Source organism: Schistocerca americana, chromosome 1 (genome assembly GCF_021461395.2).
Source record: "Schistocerca americana isolate TAMUIC-IGC-003095 chromosome 1, iqSchAmer2.1, whole genome shotgun sequence".
NCBI classification, from domain to species: Eukaryota; Metazoa; Arthropoda; class Insecta; order Orthoptera; family Acrididae; genus Schistocerca; species Schistocerca americana.
The window spans coordinates 636,979,239-637,000,820 of NC_060119.1; the positions used below are offsets into that span (position 1 = coordinate 636,979,239).

General features: G+C 37.1%; 2 protein-coding genes across 2 annotated transcripts in view; one reads left to right on the top strand and one right to left on the bottom strand.

The window, feature by feature from the left end:
- LOC124607508 (ubiquitin domain-containing protein 1) overlaps window positions 1–10,350 on the bottom strand; it is a 67,701-nt gene extending 57,351 nt beyond the window's left edge. Inside the window, exons 1-3 of the mRNA XM_047139898.1 lie at window positions 10,153–10,350; window positions 9,720–9,956; window positions 1,898–2,020 (exon numbers count right to left, since the gene is read on the bottom strand). Of these exons, the coding sequence (XP_046995854.1) occupies window positions 1,898–2,020; window positions 9,720–9,956; window positions 10,153–10,234 (442 nt within the window). The 5' untranslated portion in view covers window positions 10,235–10,350. The remainder of the gene's footprint in view (window positions 1–1,897; window positions 2,021–9,719; window positions 9,957–10,152) is intronic.
- Window positions 10,351–10,400: 50 nt separating this feature from the next.
- The window catches only part of LOC124607514 (MMS19 nucleotide excision repair protein homolog), a 231,856-nt gene continuing 220,674 nt past the window's right edge, over window positions 10,401–21,582 (top strand). The window contains exons 1-2 of the mRNA XM_047139908.1: window positions 10,401–10,694; window positions 10,802–11,040. Coding sequence (XP_046995864.1) covers window positions 10,616–10,694; window positions 10,802–11,040 — 318 coding nt within the window. The 5' untranslated portion in view covers window positions 10,401–10,615. The remainder of the gene's footprint in view (window positions 10,695–10,801; window positions 11,041–21,582) is intronic.

A 21,582-nucleotide genomic window follows, 5' to 3' on the forward strand; every position in this document is an offset into this window, starting at 1 on the left:
CCTCAACCTTCGTTAGTTAATGTCCTTACCCATCTAGCCCCTTCCCTGTTCTCACTGCAATATGATATTTTCATTCATATGTATGCCTGAAACAAGTTTTATATTGATCGTGAAAAACTGCATTAAGGAGACATGTCCATCTTTACACGACACCTCCTCAAAGGCATCTATGAGACCTGAAACAACCCCCAACTTCAACAAAAATGTAGAAATTACAATTCCAATGCCAGAAGATGCTGACAGGCATTGATATTACCATTCTATCAGTTTTATCAGTCACTGTCACAGAATACTGTCATGAATTAACACTGATGGAAAAAAAATTGCAACACCAAAAGGTAATTAATGCAGAGTAATGAAATTTTGGGAATACATTTGTCTAGGTAACATACTTAAGTGATTAAAATTGCAAGGTCACATATTAATGAAAGCACGAGACAAGCCAAAGCAAATGTGACATTCTGGTACATTAATAACCAGGGTTACCACCAGAATGTTGAATGCAAGCATGCAACTGTGCCTGCATTGTGTTGTACAGGTGCAAGATGTCAGTTTGTGGGACTGAGTGCTATGCCTGTTGCATTTGGCTTGTCAATACAGGGACAGTTAATGCTGTTTGTGGATGATGTTGGCAGTCTCGTCCTACAATGTCCCATATGTGCTCGATTGGAGGCAGATCTGGTGATGAAGCAGGCCAAGGCAACACACACACAAATAGTGAGTGGAACAACTGCTTACTATGTTTTCACTGTTCATGCAGTAAAACTTCAGCATCAAGCATCACATATGGGATTTTAAATTTATTACTTCTTTATTAGTAACTCTATTCACAACATATTTTGCAGACACTTCACACATATACCATTGAGAGCAATGCTAGATATTATTATTTTATGACAGACATTTCAGAAGATACAACACCATATACATCAAAATGCATGAAAAACAAAGCTTTTGCTTCTTCGGCCATAAAGGCTTTACACACCTAATGTTGACTTTTTAAAACATTAAACCATTTATTTTTAAAAAATCAGGGGTCAGCAGCTTTACTGATGATACTAAAGGCAGTTCAAGAGTCTTGTTAACTACAGTAATTCACGGCGGCCAGAGAAGAGAGAATTTAAAATGTGCACTGGGAATAGCAAGAAAAGTATTCCTGGAAAAAAGCAAATTTTTTAACATCGAATATCAATTTAAGTGTTAGGAAGTATCTACTGAGGGTATTTGGAGTGTAGTCTTGTACAAAAGTGTGAAACGTGGGCAATTAGCTGTCCAGAGATGAAGAGAACTTTTGAAATTCGGTGTTGTAGAAGAATGCTGAAGATGCAGAGGGTTGATCAAATAACTAATGAGATGGTACTGGACTGGAACTGGGGAGGAAAAAATTTATGGTACAATTTGGCTAAAATAAGGGATCAGTTAATAGGACACATCCAGAGGCATCAAGGGAAAGTTGGCTGATGGGATGTAAAAACTGTAGAGAAAGATCAAGGCTTCAGCATAATAAACAGGTTCAAATGAATGTACACTGCATTAGTTATGCAGTGATGAAGAGATTAGCACAGGATAGACTAGCAGGAAGTGTTGCATGAAACAAGTCTATGGGTGAAGTCCAACAGATAGCTGACAAAGCTTCCAGGATTCAGATATTTGAAGCCGAATTTGTCTTGCAAATTGATACACGTGTACAATGTTATGTACTGCAATAAGCACCAACCAAAAATGTTTATTGATCGATACAATTGCCATGAGCAATGTCTCACAGTTGCTCTTTTGACAGTGTTCATAAAATGTTGCTGCAGCACATTCAGGACACACACACACACACACACACACACACACACACAGTCACTAGTACACAAAATACTTCACAAGCTGTATAAAAGATAAATTTTACCTGAGCATTCTGCTGGGGAATCTCTACCATTATCTTCTTTTACAATGTTGATGGGATACGACAAACAATACACAGGCACTTGGTAACGAGTGCCAAGCTCATCATAGCATTCAGTCAAGAAACCTGCAAATACAAACTCATTTCAATGATCTGTGAACAAGATCTGTCAATATCAAAATTTATTCCACAGTTGTGACTGGAAATGAAATCACAGGTACAAACAAGTTTCAAGGATCATGGGCTGCTTTTCAACAAAGATTTTTCCCGCAGCAGAATAAATGCCTGCTCCACACAGTCCCATGCAATGTGCAACCATGAACCATGCTGGTATGCATCTTTTATGTATCCGATTATTTTATAGCAATATGTATTTTACATCTTTAACAGGTTTGCACGCTGCAGTATTATAACAAGAAGGGAAATCTAAAGACAGCATAAATCTCCACATCATGCACACACTACATAATTTTTATACACATTTTAAGTCCACAATGGTAAGTATTAAGGGGGGAGACCAGTGTTAGTCTAATTTTTATTGGCTTAAAATGTTCCTTAGAGTGTTTATTTTTAAGATACAGTCAGATAAAGTGTGAAATAAATCTTAAAATCTGTTAAAACTGTGATTTATTGCATAACTGTCTGGCACATCACAGAACTCAAATGGAACTGATTAATATTATAACAGTTAACAATGGAATAGTGGTCCTGTTACTTCCAGACAGTATCAAAGATGGCATTAATATCAACTAAAATACTATTCTGAACAAGATTTCTTTTTATAGCATCGTAAACAGTCTGAAAGGACGCACTAGTCTGATGCAGGCATAACTTGTCATTTTGTATGTTTTTCATGCACAGTAAAACACGAGTGCTTGAAAACGACAAACAAATGAATTTATAAGGACAGAAAAGGTTTGAAAAGTAATCCTCCTTCATGCACAAAAATTTGTATCTATAGTACTACACTGCCCAGTCACATTAATGTGACCACCTGTCAATAGCCTGAGTAACTATCTCATGCAGTAAGGACCACATTGAGGCACACAGGAAGTGAGTCAATGCGGTTCTAGAAGGTAACAAGGGGGGGGGGGGGGGGGGTTGATCTGGCAGCCAGAGACAGTGATCAAGTGTGTGTGAGCTGCATTTGCATGAACGTGTGTGTGTAATGTTGTCTGTTTCAGAAAAAGGCCTCCCAGCTGAAAGCTTGTGTGTTTAATAGTCTTTTCGTTGTGCCTGTCTGCGACTCGGGAACATCTCTGCTATACGGTGAGTAGTGACCTATCCTTTTCATAACGTTGTCATTATTCCGGCCTGGACTTTCCATAACTGAATATTTATTTTGTGTCACTGTTGTTGTTTAATTAAATGAGAAGTAAGTATGTGTTCACCTTGAAAAAGACAGATTTCTTAAGGATGACCAATAAATTGCTGAGTCAAATTTTCCTTTCTGCGAAAATAATCACAATTACGACGACAAACCACATCCTCAGTAAAGGAGTCTATATTGACCACTGATTTATCCACAGAACGTTTTTTCCCCAAGGATTTTTAAACTGATATTCTTAAGCTTCCTTTTATTTCTCTAACACTCCTTTGTCAATCTTCACAACAGTGTTCTTGCTTATGTTCAGATCTGCAGCATTTCTATTGATTACATTGTTATAAAGGAGACAGTAGGCCCCCACTACATTTTTTAGTCCAAAGTAGGCACATAATGCCTAAACCATTTCTTTCAAATGACCCCATACTGCAATACCCTGGCCAAGAGAATGGTGGGGAACTTTTCCACTCATAACTTTCAGTGAACTTCTTTCTGACAATGTAAGTACCACACAACAAATAAAAAGTAGCTCTTGGAACTGTAAACACTATAAACAACATCACAGGATGCAAGATTAATGCAGGCCAGCAAGCTGCGTTAAACACAGTGCAGGCAGGGTGAAGGTTTGGCAATTTTGGGTGTTTGCAGCAGCTGGCATAGTCCATATCAATTCAGGCAGGCTAGGAAAAAATCTTACCTTCATAGCCTTGGACGTTATTGAATTTAGCATACGTTAAAATGAAGGACTAAGTAAGGACCACGTATTTCTTTGTTTTCTCCAAAACGAAATTCTTCTCCAAGATATAGCACTCCAAAGGTGGCACTGCGCATACCATTTTGAAGATGCAAATTTGGGAAATTGTTTAAAAATGTTTTATCTCTGGAACAGTTCTAGATATTTTGTTGTTTTTTTATTTGAAAGATAATTGCCTTATGATTACAAAGAAATCCTCCATTTGGACTCATCTGTGAAAGTTCTTTTACTATAGCATTCTGAACTTTTTTATAATTTATGGATTTTTTTCTCAAAAATGTCAATCCATAAAATTTTGATTTTTTTCACTGTTGATCAGTACCATATAGTTCCACTTTTAGTTTGAACAGGTTTTATAAACAATTGATATTTTTGCGATATATAAAACCTGTTTTATTACCACATTATCAAATAACAGACTCATAAAAATCGAAACCTAGTCTTATTTAACAGAATTTTAGTTTTGAAAGATAAGTAAGAGACTCATTTTTCAAGCATTTTAAATGGTTCCAAAATGAATGAGAAAGGTCCAAAGACTTAAAGGCTTCAATTTATACAACTTCTGTGCAATCTGTTTTGTACTGAAATTAGCCAGTCAAAGACCTAAAAAGTGTTCCACAGCTTCAGTATCTTCCTTTGACATAGATTGATGCCTTCCTGCTGAACCAATAGGAACTGTAACCCTTACAACCTTCAAAACACTGAACAGGAAATAAGAACTGATGGTGCTGTTCTTGACATTCAACTGGAAACCTATATCCAGCAGCTGGTCCATGTGTTAGCATAAAGTTCTCTACAATTTCATTTAACTCATAACTGGCATCTATAATCTCTGCAATCCACCAGTCACACACGCCACAAACATTCCCTTTCTCAAGTTTTGAATCTGAATATTATCCTGCTGTTTTTGAGGTGTTGGCCAAATAAAAGAAATTTCTTCTTTCTTGCTCTTTAAAGTGTGTGCAATATGAGGTCACCCATCACTGAGTCCAAAAGTGCGTCTTCTGAATTCCTTTCACAGGAGTAGTTTGTTTGGACCATTCATTTTTTTTTTCTGCTCACAGAAATCTTCGATTTTCTCTTTGGACAAAAGAATGAGGGCTGTGGATGTGTAAGATTTCACGACTCTCATAAAAACTTCAGCATTCTGAACCACAGCTGTATTTGGTCTGGAAAGATTATGTTTTGTAGCATGATGCTTCAGCAGGCATCCACACCATCACAAGGCCCCTTCCTGCGACCAGTAGCACTGTAAACCCCATTTAGTTGGCACACATGACTTACTCAATTCAAACAGCTGGTAACGATTTTTTAAACGACTAGGAGTAGCATCAGAAATGATGATGATCATCTACGCACCCTGTTTGCAGTTGAAGAATTTTGCACACTGCTAGCAAAGCATGTGCTGAGTCATGTCGTCATGATCTCCCATTCTCTCTTTGCTCCGTTTCTTTCGCTGATCATTCCTCTTCTTTCTTCCTTCTTTGTAACGTGGCTATATCTCACTGTTTTCAATGCAGAAATGTAGTGAGAAGGGGCCACATGTGTGTGGTGGTTCACGATATCATAGTGCTGTGAGGGAGCATCACTCGTGCCTCTGGTTTGAGAAGACTGACAACTGAAGTATGAACATTTCTCAAAAGAAAAACAGGTATGTGCTCTCTTTTCTTTCAAAACTATAAATAGTAGCATAACTAGTACTACCTATTGTTCTACAAAACTGAATGAGCGCGACACCTTTGATAAAGTTTCAACCTCAAAAGAAGTTTAGATGAAAAAAAAAAAAAAAAAAAAAACCCCCTCACCCAATCCAGAAGTCACTCACAGTTAGAGTAATTAGTTTCTAACGTGTGTGAAGAGGTCATTAATACTTAAAAGAGCGTTTCAATAATTCTACTTAAAAGATCGTTTCAATAATTCTATCGCTGTCTGTTTATGAGTTGCTGAGCAATGTATCAACAAGCTGACTATGCAATGATTAATATTTGTCGTATCCCAACAGTAAATCGCTTTTCGCTTGCTTTAAGCATCAGGATGATTACTATGCCGCTCATATAAGTCTTTGATAGTTATTATCAAGCTAATGTCCATAAATTGCAGTTAATGTTACTGAATCCTACACACGACGATAACACCCGACATCCAGTCGCATATATTGAACTCCGCGCCTATATTTGAGAATTCATGCACAATTTGTTTGCACCAAAATCGGGCTGTGGTTCCCCATAATAATTTTTAAGTCAACTGCGAACCCGCAGTAAATTAACAATTCTATGCCCATTCATGAAAGTTACAGCAGATCTGCATTCGACGACTACTTGATTGCGCACTCGAGCAACACGGAAGTTTTTTCCCTTGCAAAGAGAAAACATATTGTGCATAATGCAACAAGGTTATTTGCTAAGTCAAAACATATTTATATATATCTCATTAAAACTCATTACCTATTAAATGTTGTACATAATTAAATTCTTTACTCTGCAAATAATCAATAAAATTTAGAAATGAATGACTTGTATACAAAAAATTCTCAAGTTGATATGACGTAAGGGTCACTACTGGTTTCGCCTCCCCCACACTCACGTGACGCAAAGTAGATCAGACTATATAAGACATACTCATGTAATGTTATATTGTGTGTCATCAGTTATAACTGCAACACTTGTGGTCTTGTATTGAAAATACGTCACTACCGTAAAAATTGAAACCTGGTCATTACTCCAACAATACCCTCATACTTCTTGTGGGAGGATTACAGACCAGTTCTCGGCAAAATCACAGTGAAGCACTGAACATAGTTCTACAGCCTGTACACACCCTTTCACTTCTGCAATGTGGTGTTGCAATTTCTTCAGATGCTGGCGTGCTTCTGCTTTCACTGACAATTTACCAAGTTCATCAATGAAACTGTCAAAGTCAACAGTCTTTTTCAGTTAGTTTATTTTCCTCCCACGTAATTTCTGCAGAGTTATCTGCTACGTCTTCCAGGCCAAATGTCTGTAAAAACAGTCCTCCCTTTCCAGGGTGGTTAACACATCCTTGAAACAAACAAGACTCTTGCTTTACGTAACAGACTACTAATGACTTCACACACCCAACTAAGGTGTCATATGTCACGTGCTCCCGTAAGTTCTTCAAAGTCACCACACACAGTTCAAAATTCGCACAGTACACACATAAACAGACATCTCTAGGTGGGTGTGGAACTACCCACTTAGGTCATAGTGCATAAAATTTTGATCTCCCAATATGTGAAGTTGTATAGTTGCTCTTATAAATTGCAAAAGTTTCTTTAATACTGTGAGTTGTGTATCTCTTCACTTTCACAACTTACTGACCTTCAACTGTTACAGTTATAGTGTCTTTTTTGTTGGCACTCTGGCGAGAACAGTCCCATTTATCTTCCAGATAAAATGACTGCACTATTTGAACTTGAGCTGCTTCTACAGGATGACCATAATAGGGATCTGGTCTTCCAAAGGCTCCGTTTACAGACCTCACATTTCTTGGTTTGTCTAGCATGTAATTTGATCCTGATGGAATGTGGTTCTGAAAAATTCCTGGAAAGAGGTGCAAGAGTGCTTTGTTTCATTTTCTTCTGAAGATGGAATCTCTACTTTGAAGAGTGTGGCCAGTTTTGTTGTAGTGTATTCATCCATAGCTTTAGTAATTTCTCTGTACTTTCCTGATGTGTAGAGCTTATGACTTGACTTCACTGACCACGGTTTTGTGTACGGACTAACACCTACGTCTGTAGTTGACTGATTCAGAGTATTTAATTCTTCCTCTACTATTGCAAAATCTACATTATCTGCACCATGGGGAGGCTTCACCTTGTTCACTTACTATCGCTTTTGTTATTCTGTCAAAACATTTAGGACACAAAAAGTCGTCACTGGGAACATCTTCACTTTGTAACAGAGTCTTTGAATGAGAGCACTTATTCCCTTTGTCATATATATCACTCTTTTACAGATATGCAAATAGTCAGTACACTTCACTCTCCTGTGGATCCAAACAGAAGACATTTCAAACAGTCCTTTTCACAAAACACACTACAACTGTGTCAACTGGTAAATTCCTCACGAAAACACAGATCTCACTGGATGGCCTCAGATTTCTTAGATGCTTCTTCAGTAAACAAATTAGCACTGAACAACTACAATACAGAAACCTGCAATGAACAAACAAGACAAAGAAACACAAGAAACTACAACAAAGTGTAAGAAATATCTGCAACAACGAAAGTGAAAAATAACTGCAACAAAGACAATAGAAATAAACATTGTAATAAAGAAATTAGTAATAAATGTATTCAGTGAAGACATACATTACCCTTTAAAGTTAAAAAAAATGATTCTTTAAAATAAATCCCGTCAACCTTAAATGTGGAAACTCTCCTTTAGTGCTACAGGATACTAATCAAGAGAAGAAAATTTAACTTTTCTGGATTGGCATTTTTGGGAAAAAAATTTCTGTAAATTATAAAAAAATTCAAAAGGTGACAGTAAAATAACTTTGTCAGATATGTCCAAACCGAGGATACCATTGTAATCATAAAGCAATTATCTTTCAAATAAAAAACTAACAAAATATCTAGAACTGTTCTGAAATTTACATCTTCAAAAGGGTGTTTGCAGTGTCATCTAAGGAGGCCTGTATTTTGAAGCAGGATTTTTTTTTGGAGAAAACAAAAAATGTGTGTTTCTTACTTACATCTGAATTTTAACGTATGCTAAATTCAATAACATTAGAGACTATGTAGGTAAGCCTTCTGCCTGATGTGATACAAATTGTGCCAACAATACAGATATTATCTTTCTTTTTTAGTATTTGTATGTGTTCTGTATCTGATCTGTTGGCACATTCCACATAACATTTATCATGGAATATGATCAATGGAACAAGCAACCTGACCCTAAATCATAAGGCAAGATGCACACACAACAAGCACACAATTATGAACACAATACTGAACTGTATGAAATGCTCGTTTATATTATGTTATTTCCATTTCCTAACTGAATACTTTGTGATATCTAAGGATTAGTCTTTTGGTGGTACTGTTGACAAATTTCTGAACTTTCCCATACCATTACTCATTTTTTTTCTCTTTGCTGACAATACATGATTTGTCATTCATTTCCCTGTAGATTAGGAAAGTTTGCTTATTTTACCATTTAAGGCAAAAGGGCTTTAAAAATTGTTCATTAAAAAGTGAAGATTCCTACTGGGGTATGGTACAATTAGTAATGCAATACTTCAGATACTGTTCTGGGTACTAATATATTATAATTTCATTAAACAGAGTTCTACATATCTCCAAAAATCTGCACCATATAACATACAATTGGGTCACGACAATCTTATAGCTAAGTGCTATATGCCTATAACACTCTGACTTAACATATTTCCCTGTGGCAACTGGTTAACATTTAATAAACTCATCATTAAATAAAGTATGGATGACTAAAAAATTATTGTATTACTTCTGATGTTTTGTCAGCATACGTGAACTTAACTGTGTGTGTTGGGGTAGGTGGGATGATGCAACTGTATACAAACTGACAAGCATTTGATGCTTTGGTTAATTTTTTTTTTTTACTATACAAGATATAAATTTCGTGGAATCAACATTTGCAATTGACATAATTGGACTAATGTTGAACTTGACTGCAGTTCATCTAATGATACGGATCAATATCACCCAGCATATATTTACAACGTAATAAATAAAATTTTATTACCATTAGGAACTGATATGTTCGCCCCATCTAGGATGGCTTGCGCAAGTTCATAATCTGATGATTCTGCTGCTACCGCTGCAGCTCGTAAGGCATCCCAAATCTCCTTCCGACCGTCAAAAGCTGGTGCTGTGTCCCAGAACTCATCCCTTTTGCTTCGCAATTGTCCTTCTGTCAATGGCACATCAGACTTCCACCGAATTGTCTCATGACACAGGGGATGGTTCTTACGGGTGTTTCCTTCAGACAGAATCGAAACAATGCCATTACAATATTGTACAATAATGTCCTATTGACCACTTGTAATTACAATCTACTGTTAATATTTCTAATAGCCGTGATACAGAATTACAGGCTGGGAGGGCTCCGTTTGCGCTATTTACAAAATCTGTAAATTACACTCTATTCGCTAAGGTGGAACGGAGATAAGATTTACCTGAATTTGGCCTCGTTATATTGCCTGAAATATCTTCTGTGGCGTCATCTCTATTCCTCCTAATTCCTATACATCCTCCCATTCTGAATGCCCATTAACTAAAGGCATTTCAAATATATTTTTCAGCATTTCGCATGCTTCGCGAACCATTTTCTGACCGTACCCATTTCTTTGACAAAGCGACATTTGCGCATCACTGTTTTAATTCACGGTTTGTGATGTAGAGGACTCTGTTGTATGTTGTTTTCGTCAGTGTCTTTGATTTGAATATTTACATTTAGGCTGAAGTTGTGTCTTCGATTAAAAGTGATAATTAAGATTCTTATGATACAAAAATGTGTTTATTTTCTGTATTCTTGTTATGAACTGATACGGATTTACTGTTAGTGTTCGCTATTGTTGCTTTCTTTCGAAAGCTGACGTAAATTGCTAGACAGCGCTTTTAAGTTTCACACGTGTTGTGATGGATGTCAGCGGAAAACTGTCGGCAATATTGAGCGATGACGGCAATTTGGGAAAAGCATGTCATGAACTTGCAGCAGGTGATAATGAATGTAGAAATGACCGACTAGAGCAGCAAAGTTTTTTTCGAATGCACTTCGCTAGCTAGTCAATGATTTGTTTTTGATGCTGTATATGTGTATTGCAGACATAAAAAAACATCATAGTCGCCTGCTGGAAGTGGTTGAAGGACTTCATGATCCACTGACCGATACAAGACCCAATATAAGAGAGAGAGGTGTTCGAATTCTTGTGGACGTTCTTCGTCTGTTGCCAGGTGACTTTTTGACGGAGAATGAACTTTCTTTCCTTCTTAGATTCTTCACAGACAGACTGAAAGATCACCATTCTGTTGTACCTACGGCTCTACGAGGAATTTTCACCATTGTAAGTTAATATTTTTTCTCTACAGTGTCACACGAGATTTTTAAATAGTTCCTCAGTAAATGTTGCTATGTGATAGTGCACACTTCCCGGCTCGAGAATCTTGATCCTATGACAGACAGACATTTAGGTGCTGTTTTCTAAGCCTTCTTGCACCGAAGGAAATCAGAATAGCAAGCTGTCAGATTTACTGCCCTCTCCCTCTTTTTCCCCTTATTCAGCATTACGTTTTAGAGGCAAATTATGAATCATTATGCATGGCTGTTTTCCATATTTCACGTCTCTGAGTACTACAATGAGAAAGCAAGCCAAATAGAGCTTTTTAAATTGCTTATCATTTTTATCTCTAAATTCCATATTAATCTGTTGCCTATTTACACCCTTAATAGTATTAACAAATGCAGTTTTGGCAGACCTATGTAGGTATCAGAGGTAAAACAATTGTTAATGATTTGGGATTTCACAGAATGGTTATTCGTAAAATTTTACTGAATGGCAGAGGCGGCATAGTGTGCTGATGTTGGCAACGACCAGCCATGAAGTAAATAATTAATACTGTTCCTGCTCTATGGTTGACAGGTTCTGATATGTACCCTTGTCCACTCAGTAAATTAATTATCCTTGTAAATCTAACATTTCATAACAAAACATTTGTTTTAAAATGAAGTCCATAATTCTCAGCATTCAGTGTTCGTTGCCAACATCAGCACACTTCGCTTGGCATCTGTAAGTAACATTTAACCATGTGAATAAGTCATAGGCAGTCTCCGTTAAAACTTTTTGCAATACCAGGTTGTTTCTTCCATCTGATATGCAAGGGCCAAAATGGATTCCTGTTGAAGATCGGTTTCAAGTCATTATTTCATGGAGAATAGAACCTGACAAAACTGCGTGTCAGATTAGTATCCAGGACTTAATAAAGACGTCGTGTGACGTCGTACATGCACAAAGAGAAAGAGAACAGAAAACTGATAATATTGTATCAGCATATACATTAGTTTTTGGAATGTAGGTTCTGATGACAGGCCAATCTCTAGTGTAACCAGAGGTCCAGGTTAGGCGTAAAGATGACAGTTTATTTGGCAGTATCAAAGACTTCAATTAATCCCACATTTCTTCATCTACTTCTATACTCTCCCATCCACTGTGAAAGCAAGACAAAGGGTATTTCCCATTGTACTTGCTTATTAGGGTTTCTTCCTATCTCAGTCACAGCTGGAGTGCAGAAAGACTTTATTCATAATGCAGCTGACTTTGTTATGTGAGATGCGAAAGGTGCTTCAAATTCAAGAGAACATAAAGCAATTAAAAATTTTACATTTTTACCGGGGATGGTACATAACTTCATGATGTTGTCTGCGTAAGACAAATATATGCATTCATATTTGAGTCTGCCTGAATTTTTAATATGAGGAAGGTATGGTAGACACCAGCTCTAAAGCGATATCTCTCTCTCTCTCTCTCTCTCTCTCTCTCTCTCTCTCTCTCTCTCTCTCTCTCTCTCTCTCTTGTATGTTAATTAGACCCTTGATAAGTATGCTTATATCAACCACCATTAATTTTCAGAAACAACTTTTGGGAAAAAAAAGAAAATATGGAGGGCAACAATATTAAGACCATATACTAAACCTCAAATGGCTTGTTTTATGTCACCCCTGCTCCTCCTTTCTTTCTCTCTTCCACCCTTGCAACCCTTTCTATAAAATGATTTGTTATTGTGTAGTAAGTACCATTAATACCATGTAATTTTAGTTTTTATTGCAAAATTTTAATAACATGAAAATCCAAAAACTTTGCAGTCTCCAATAAGGCATACAGGACAGTTATTGCTATTTAGCTAAGCTAAAATTTTCCAACGAGAACCAGAGGTACAAATGGTACAAATGGATCTAAGCACTATGGGACTTAACATCTGAGGTCATCAGTCCCCACCAGAGATACCATTAAGAAGGTACACACATACCTGCTTATTATTGTACCATAACCCACATTTTAGGTGAGGAACTGAGAGTGTGGTCTCAGCTTTCTGAGACTGCAGGCGTCTGTGCAAGTTACGTTTATGTGAGTGTGTGTATGTGTGTCTACTGCTGACAAAGACCTTAATGGATGAAAGCTTTAATTGTGTGAATCTTTTTATTGTGCCTATCGCGACTCAGCATTTCCGCTACGTGGTTAGTAGCAACTTTCCTTCTCTAGTATTGTTACATTCCATCCTGGATTTTCCATTGTTTGGTTTAAACTGAGAGAACTGATACAATTAAGAGGAGCTTGTAGTTAAGAGATCATTTTCGTATCCTATTTTTGTACAGATCTGTAATACTGCTATGTGTAAGATCCTTGAAAAAAAATGTCATTAATGTTAGGAAAACAGTTCAGACTTCTCACAAATTATTCATTATTTTCAAAGCTATGATTCTGTTGATAAACAGAATAATAGAATAGAACAATGCAACTGTGTCTTCTCTTTGAACACCTAGAAACTACATCCTGCTATTCAGCATCTGTGGTCGACCACTTGCCTTATTGGCAGAAACACATATAATCCTAAATCTACATCTACAATTACTTCCATACTCTACAAACCACTGTGAAGTGTATGACATAGGATATGTCTCATTGTACCAGTTATTGAATCAAATAATGGAAAATCCAGGATGGAATGTAACAATACCAGAGAAGGAAAGTTGCTGCTCACCATACAGCGGAGATGCTGAGTTGCGATAGGCACAACAAAAAGATTCACACAATTATAGCTTTTGGCCATTAAGGCCTTTGTCAGCAGTAGACACACACACACACACACACACACACACACACACACACACACACACCAACGCAACTTGCACACACATTTGCAGTCTCAGAGAACTGAAACCACAATGCGAGCAGCAACACCAGTGCATGATGGGAGTGGCGACTGGGTGGAGGTAAGGGGGAGGGACAGTATGGTGGGAGTGGCAGAAGTGAAGTGTTGCAGTTCAGACGGAGGGCAGGAGAGAAGGTGCGGATGGGGGGGGGGGGGGGGTAAGAAGCGGAAAGGAGAGAAATACAAAGAAATTAAAAGACTGGATGTGGTGGTGAAATGACGGCTGTGTAGTGTTGGAATGGGAACATGGAGGGGGCTGGATGAGTGAGGACAGTGACTAACGAAGGTTGAGGCCAGGAGGGTTACGGAAACATGGGATGTATTGCAGGGAAAGTTCCCACTTGTGCAATTCAGAAAAGCTGGTGTTGGTGGGAAGAATCCATATGACACAGGCTGTGAAGCAGTCATTGAGATGAGGGATATCATGTTTGGCAGTGCGTTCAGTGGGGTGGTCCACTTGTTTTTTGGCCTCAGTTTGTTGGTGGCCATTCATGCAGACAGACAGCTTGTCGGTTGTCATGCCTACATAGAATGCAGCAAAGTGGTTGCAGCTTAGCTTGTATGACACAGTCATTTGTGTTGATGAGGTCATTCTGTTCAAGATACCTCTTTCAATAAATAAAAATGGTGATTTATTTTTCCAAATAATTACAGTTGTCATTTTGTGCTGTCACAATGTAAAAAACAGCAGAATTTCTGAACTTTAAAGTGCTGTAAAATGGAAAAAGTAAGATAAAATGCTGAAGATTGGTGTGGTTACTTATTGCCGCACTGAGAACAAATAACCTAAGTTTAATTCAGATCTGAGATGGTGGTTGAGAAAATGCTTTTTTCTGGTTGAACTGACACAGAATGACCCCAGTCACATATGCAATATGTTACTATCGTAGGGGATATTTCCAGACAGACTGAAATATGCTGTTCTCAGACCCAGGTACAAGAATGTCGGTAACACAGAGATTAATAATTAACAGCCAATCTCACTGCTTGCCTTCTTTTTAAGGGACTGGGAAAGATCATGTACACACAACCATAAAATGCCTGTCTCAAAAAAACATTGCTTAGTCAGTCCCAGTTTGGATTTCAAAAGTGTCTGTCCTCAGAACATGCTATTTTTAAATTCATAAATCAGATTACACAAAATTTAATTGGCAAAATACTGTCAATGAAAATTGGTGTAACTTTTCAAAAGCATTTAATTGTGTTTATATTATGAGGTAACTGTTTGTTGCACAAAAGTGTCCAGTTAGGGTAACATGTTGTGTTCACTCTAGAACGTCTTCTAGACATCTATTTGACAGCCACACAGTGCATTTACTCCGTGCCGTCGTCGTCTTCAGTCCAAACACTGGACTGATACAGCTGTCCCTACCAGTCTAACCAGTGCAAGGCTCTTCATCTCTTCATAACTGTTGCAACCAACATCCATTTGAATAAGCTTACTGTTGTTAGCTTTCCCTGTATGAACTCTCTCTGCCCCCCACCCCCTCCCACACACACACACATTCATATCTCTCTCCATTACTAAATTCACAATTACTTGGCATCTCGGGGCATTTTGAATCGACTATCTACTGAGGTTGTGTGTGAATTTTTTACCCCTAGTTTGGTTCAGTTAATTGCAGAGTAGCACCAAATTTCATATGCTTGTATTCTCTTCTTGCCCCAACTTTTTATTGTCCTCTTACACTTCTGTACAAGGCTACACGCAAGACAAAAATTTTCAGGAAATAAACTCCAAACTCATAACATTTAAATTTATATTTAATGTTAGTATATTTCTCTTTTTCGAAAATATTCTTCTAGATATTGCTAGTCTGCATTTTATATCCTCCCACTCGATTACTGTCACTTATTTTGCTGCTCAAATAGCCAAACTGATACACTATGTTTAGTGTCTCATTTCCTAATCTAATTCCTCTACCAACACCTATTTAATTCAGTTTTGTTTTACTTTAGTGGAAGTTCATCTTATGACCTCTATCCAAAGCACTATCCATTCCTATCAACTGCTCTTCCAAGACCTTGCTGTCTCTAATAGAATTACAATGCTGTTGGCAAACCTCACAGAGATTTTATTTCTTCTCTCTGAACTTTAATTACCTTTTCAAATTTCTCTTTGGTTTCCTTTACTGCTTGCTTATGTACAGTTGGAATAGCATTGGCGATAGGCTGCACCCCTGCCTTACTCCCTTTGCCCTACTCCTTCCATTTAATATCCATTGATTCTTAACATTAGCAGTCTACTTTCTGCACAAATTATAGAAAACCTTTGATTCCATGTAATACATCCTTGTTAGCTTCAGAATTTCAAGGAGTTTATTCCAGTTAACATTGTCAGAAGTTTTTGCTAAGTTTTAAACGTATTTGCCTTTTTACAGTTTGCTTCCTAAGATAAGCCGTATGGTCAGTGTTGCCTTGTGTGTTCCTGCAATTCTCGAGAACACAGACTGATCTTCTATTGTTAAAGTTATGGTTTGGCAATATTCATACCCATTGGTATGTGCCTACTTTGGAATTGGAATTATTACAGTCTTCCTGAAACTGTAGGCTATTTCACCTGCCTCATATCTTGGATACCAGATAGAATAGTTTTATCACATCTTGGTCTCCAAAGGTGCTCATTAATTCTGAGAGAATCTGTTATCTACTCCTGTTGCCTTGTTTCGAATTAGGTTTTTCACTGCTTTGTCAAATTCTTTTCGCAGCACCATATCTCGTGTCTCATCGTCACCTACTTCCTCTTCCCTTTATAAAATTTGTTGTTCAAGTATTTGTGTATCCCTTCTATATAGGGTGTCCTAGGCAAAATGGGCAATTTTCAGATATGACAGAAAGGATCATTTGAAGCAAAAAACTTCCTATGCACATATGACCTAGTCCGAATGGTTTTGGAGACAGAATACATTTAATGTATATTGTTATTTATTTTCTGTGTTATTCAGTACATTGTCAGATTTACACATGTACAACTGTTAATAAGCATTACAACAGACATTTCACAAAGTATCAATTGACAAAATACATATTTTTAACTCATTCATCTCTGAGCTTTATCATGCATGTCACATTAAACCTCTCTAGTTTTCCACTACAGTGTGCGGATCCTTCTGCGACCATCAGTGATTATTATGTGCATTGTCAGTTCCATTCTGTGTAAATGTGGCTTCATTGGTGAATAGTAATACTGGAAGCAAATGACGATTTTGTCATTTAACCAGTGACAAAATTCAAATTGTGTGGCATTGTTACCAATGTAACGATTGTGGGCATGCTGTGTTTGAAATGGGTGCAAGTTTCCAAGATGCAATGTTCGCCGTACGCGTGTCAGTGGTACAGTGATGTGCAGCAAGTTGCCATGTGCTGATAGTAAGACTGCATTGCACCATTTCAGCAATGTGTACTGATCCTGCACAGTTTGTCGCACTACATGTTCAGAGGAAACCTGGGAACTTGAAACAATACCTGCATCACACAATGTGCTGAAAACTCTGGTACACACTCTGTGATCAGGATCTCATCACATCTGAATATACATTCAACTGCTTCTCTTTCCTTCAAAGGAGTCTATAATTTTCATATAGATTACATTTATCTTTCACAAATTCATGGAAGCTTCAATAGCTTTGCATTTCTTTTCTAGTCATTTCTGCTTTGCCTTTTTGCACTTCCATTCAGTTTCATTTGTTTAGGCATTTGTACTGCCTTCTGCTTTCTTCACTTGCTGTATTTTAATATTTTTCTCCTTTTTTTCAATTAAATATCTGATTCGTTACTGAACAATTTCTATTGGCTTTGTCATTTTGCCCATTTGATGCTCCACTATTTCAGCCCTCAAATCTCCTCATTCGTCTTCTATTGTAGTCTTTTGCTCCCTTTCAGTCATTCATAGGCTAATAGGTCCCCTCTGCTTATTTTCATATCTTTTTGCAGTTTCTTCAGTTTTAATCTGTCGTTTATAACAAATTAGTTGTGCTCGGAGTATACACCCAGCCATGGAAGAGTTTCAAGTGTTGTTTCAAAATCTTTGTCTTAGCATTATATCATTAATCTGAACCTTTCTCTAGGTCTGTTCTATGTGTACGACCCTCTTTCATGTTCCAAACCAAGTTGCAGCAATTATTAAATTGTGATCTACGCAAAATCTTACCAAGTGGTTTCCCATTATCTTTTCATACCTTCAGCCTATGTTCTCCTACTGTTTCTCTCTTCCTTTTAATACTGTCAAAATGCAGTCCCCCATAGGAATTAAATTTTCATTGCTATTAACTATCTGAGCAATTTCTGTCATATAAAGATGTCAGCAACCAGTAGGCATATAAATTTGTTCCATTGTGGTGGTTTGTTTGTGCATAGTGATATCTTATTCACACACACATTTCCGTATTCATTATCAGACCTACTTCTGCACTACTTTTGTTTGACTTTGTTTTGGTCGCTTTGTACTCACCAGAAGTGAAATAAATGTTGGTCTTGCTAATTCCGACTGTGTATAACTTCAACCTATCCATTTGTCTCTTAAATTCTCCAACCTATCTAAACAGTTAAGTATTGACCATCCCACATTCAGACCCATAAAATGACAGTTTTGTTCTCCATGACGACAATATCCTCTTGAGTAGTCTCAGCCCGAAGATCCCAAGTGGAGGCTATTTGACTTGAAGAATATTTTGCCTATGGTGGTGCCATCATCATTAAGCTATATGGCTGCATCTATTCAGGAAAAATATTTAGCTGTACAGGGTCAGTCATAAGTACCTGAGGGATATCAGAAGACAAATGTGCAAAAACTACAAGATGTACAGAAAAATGACACTTTCCAATGAATAGAGCATCTCTTCAAGTTCAAAACCATAATACATGCTGTGGCATAGCTGCGCAGCACATCACTAGAGGTAAGGGGTGACAGAACACACAAACAAATCGTCTGCTCTGTATTGTCGATCAGATAAGCTCACACCCAAAGATAGGCAGCCAGTAGACAGATTTCCAAAGCAGATTGCTGTCACTGTGCTATTCCAGGTAGGGAGCAGACTGGGCACCTACAATGTGAGTTAAAATATGTTAGGCTGACCTCACCACAGGTACCCCTCCAGTGCGGTTAGACCTCCGGTACAGCTACCTGTATCATTGAGGAGGCCTGTAAGCCACCCCATCACTTCAGCATCCACTGATCATGGGGAAGAGAACTGTGGTACACGACCATAAAACTGGGCTGTTGGTCAAAGATTTTTGGAAGTGAGTTATTCAGCTATAAAAATCTTCCCAACAAAAAACCAGCCGAAGTTGCAAATTTCTCTTTTTTCGTTCACTTGATGACTAGTTTCTGGCTAGGACCCATTTTCAAATCATCCAGTATGCTGGGAGTTCGTAAAAGTCTTTGCCCACGTAATCAGTAGTGTAAGAAATGTAATAGATCAAGAAATTACTTTGTACACAAACTGAAATCATACCTGCTTTACAAATCCTTGTATTAATTAGAAAGACCTACAAATGTGTAATACAGAAGGTGGAGAAAAGAAACTTGCTAATAAGTTTCGAACAGAATAGGGCATGTCAGATAGAGCCAAATTTTTGTAATGAACATAAATCAGAAATCCACTTTCGTGAAGCTACAGTTGTAGACTGAAAGTAAAAAAGCAATGTTTAATTGTAAGCATTTTCTGGGAAAAATAAGAAAAAGAAAGCGTGTTTAAAACTTAATTTCTCTTTCCTTTATCACCATTATTTTAGTTCATATGTACTGAGTTACTGTAGTTGTTTGAACAAAAGTTCATTCATGCTTTCTGTGCATTAGCAAACATTAAAATATGTAGCCTTTAGATTTAATTATTATTAATAGTGCACCTTACTGTACCAAAACATGACTATCTTAAATGCAATGCTCTTTCTTTGGTACTGCTTGTTGTCTTAACAAATCAATGACAGCGGAATACTTTAGTATAGTTGTTTTAATAGTCAAGCTTTACCCCCATAAACAGCATTGAAAATTTACGGCTAACGAAACTAGCGTTGGGTAGGTATATAAAGTTTGACAGCTTTGATTGTTCAGCGAAACCAATATCTGCACCATTGAGCATAATTGGTATTATCTGGGGCAAGTTAATTTAAATCTGCACACTTCTGCTCACTTTTTGCTGATGGGTGCTCATTTTCGATGTAGAGTTACCTGGAAAATTTTGCTTGAAAGTGTGTGCATTTAAATTAACTTGACCGAGCTAATACCTGTTATGTTTAAGAGTGCAGTTAGTAATTAAATTAGATGAAGATAATGTTTTCATCTAAACAGTCAGATCTAGGTAAACTTTAAATTCCTATCCACAGCTAGTTACATTAGATGAAAATTTTCTATAGTGTTTAATGGGAAGCTTGTCTATTAAAACAACTTTGCTAAGAGTGCCACAGTGCCATAATTTGTTAAGATAACTGTAGTACTGCAGAGGAAGCACTGCAGGAAAGATAGTCGACATATGGTAGGGTAGTGTGTGGGCAACTTCGGACAGTCATGTAGATGGCTAGTGTTTTGCCATATTGTTTACTGAGAAAGTTCACTATGATTGTAAAACTGCCTTCTCCCACTGCCTTATTCTTCTGCATGAAGAGCAGAACTAATTTTGGACATGAGGGGCTTCTATCTTGACTTACACGAATAACACAAAGATGAATAACATCTTAAATACACTATTTAAGCTCCTCTGCATATAGCAGTTTTCCTTAATAACGGTAATAGTTCATTTCTTTCTTATAGGAGGGTAATATGATGGGGACCCATGAACTGCCACAAGCCAAGGTTCTTTGATTATTGCAAAAGTAAAAACTATCTCTAAAGGCTATCCATTCACTTAAATTACTTTGAAAGGTAATAAAATGCATCACTGGGCTTAATTAACTTCAAAAGGAACCATTCATGATGGGCACCAAAACTACATTATCTTTGAAAATGTGCATAACTTCACTTCTGATAGTGATATCGCAAATTGGTTCGTTAAAGATTTAAATGTACTTGTACTTGAATCACATGTGAAGCAGGTATTCTTGGCAGTAATATTTACACAATATTGCACTGTAATCCTACAAAACTATATTGTATGATAAACTTAGGATACTTTAGCAAAAGCCTATCCAACTTCACTTTTATGGTTTTTAGACATTAAATAATTAAGGTTTTTCATTTTCTTGTTGGTTGATCTTTAAATTTTTGTACTTAAACTTCTTGCCTTAACAGTTTCACTTGACGTAGTCTATAAACAAAGCATCCAAATTTTACTCTTACTTTAACTTTTACTACTCCTTTTACTTTAGACAAAAAATCACTTTTAAACACATGAATGCCAGAGTTGTTCATTTAAATCAGGATTCTTGGTTTTAGTAGCACTTAGGTGAGGACCCTGTGTAGGTTCGTGATCAGGGTTGAAGTTATGGTTTTGAACACGAATTGACGTTTTGTGTGATTATTATTGAAATAGTGTAGGTTCGTGATCAGGATGGAAATTATGGTTTTGACCACGAATTGACGTTTTGTGTGATTATTATTGAAATAATACACAAATTAACTGGTCCATGCCAATATACATTACGTAACTGAATGTATGAAGTCCGTGAAGCAGTGGCGAAGATGGCAGACGAAATGGTGGCTAACTGTACTCATGACTCTTCATGTACAAATGCTCTATAAAATC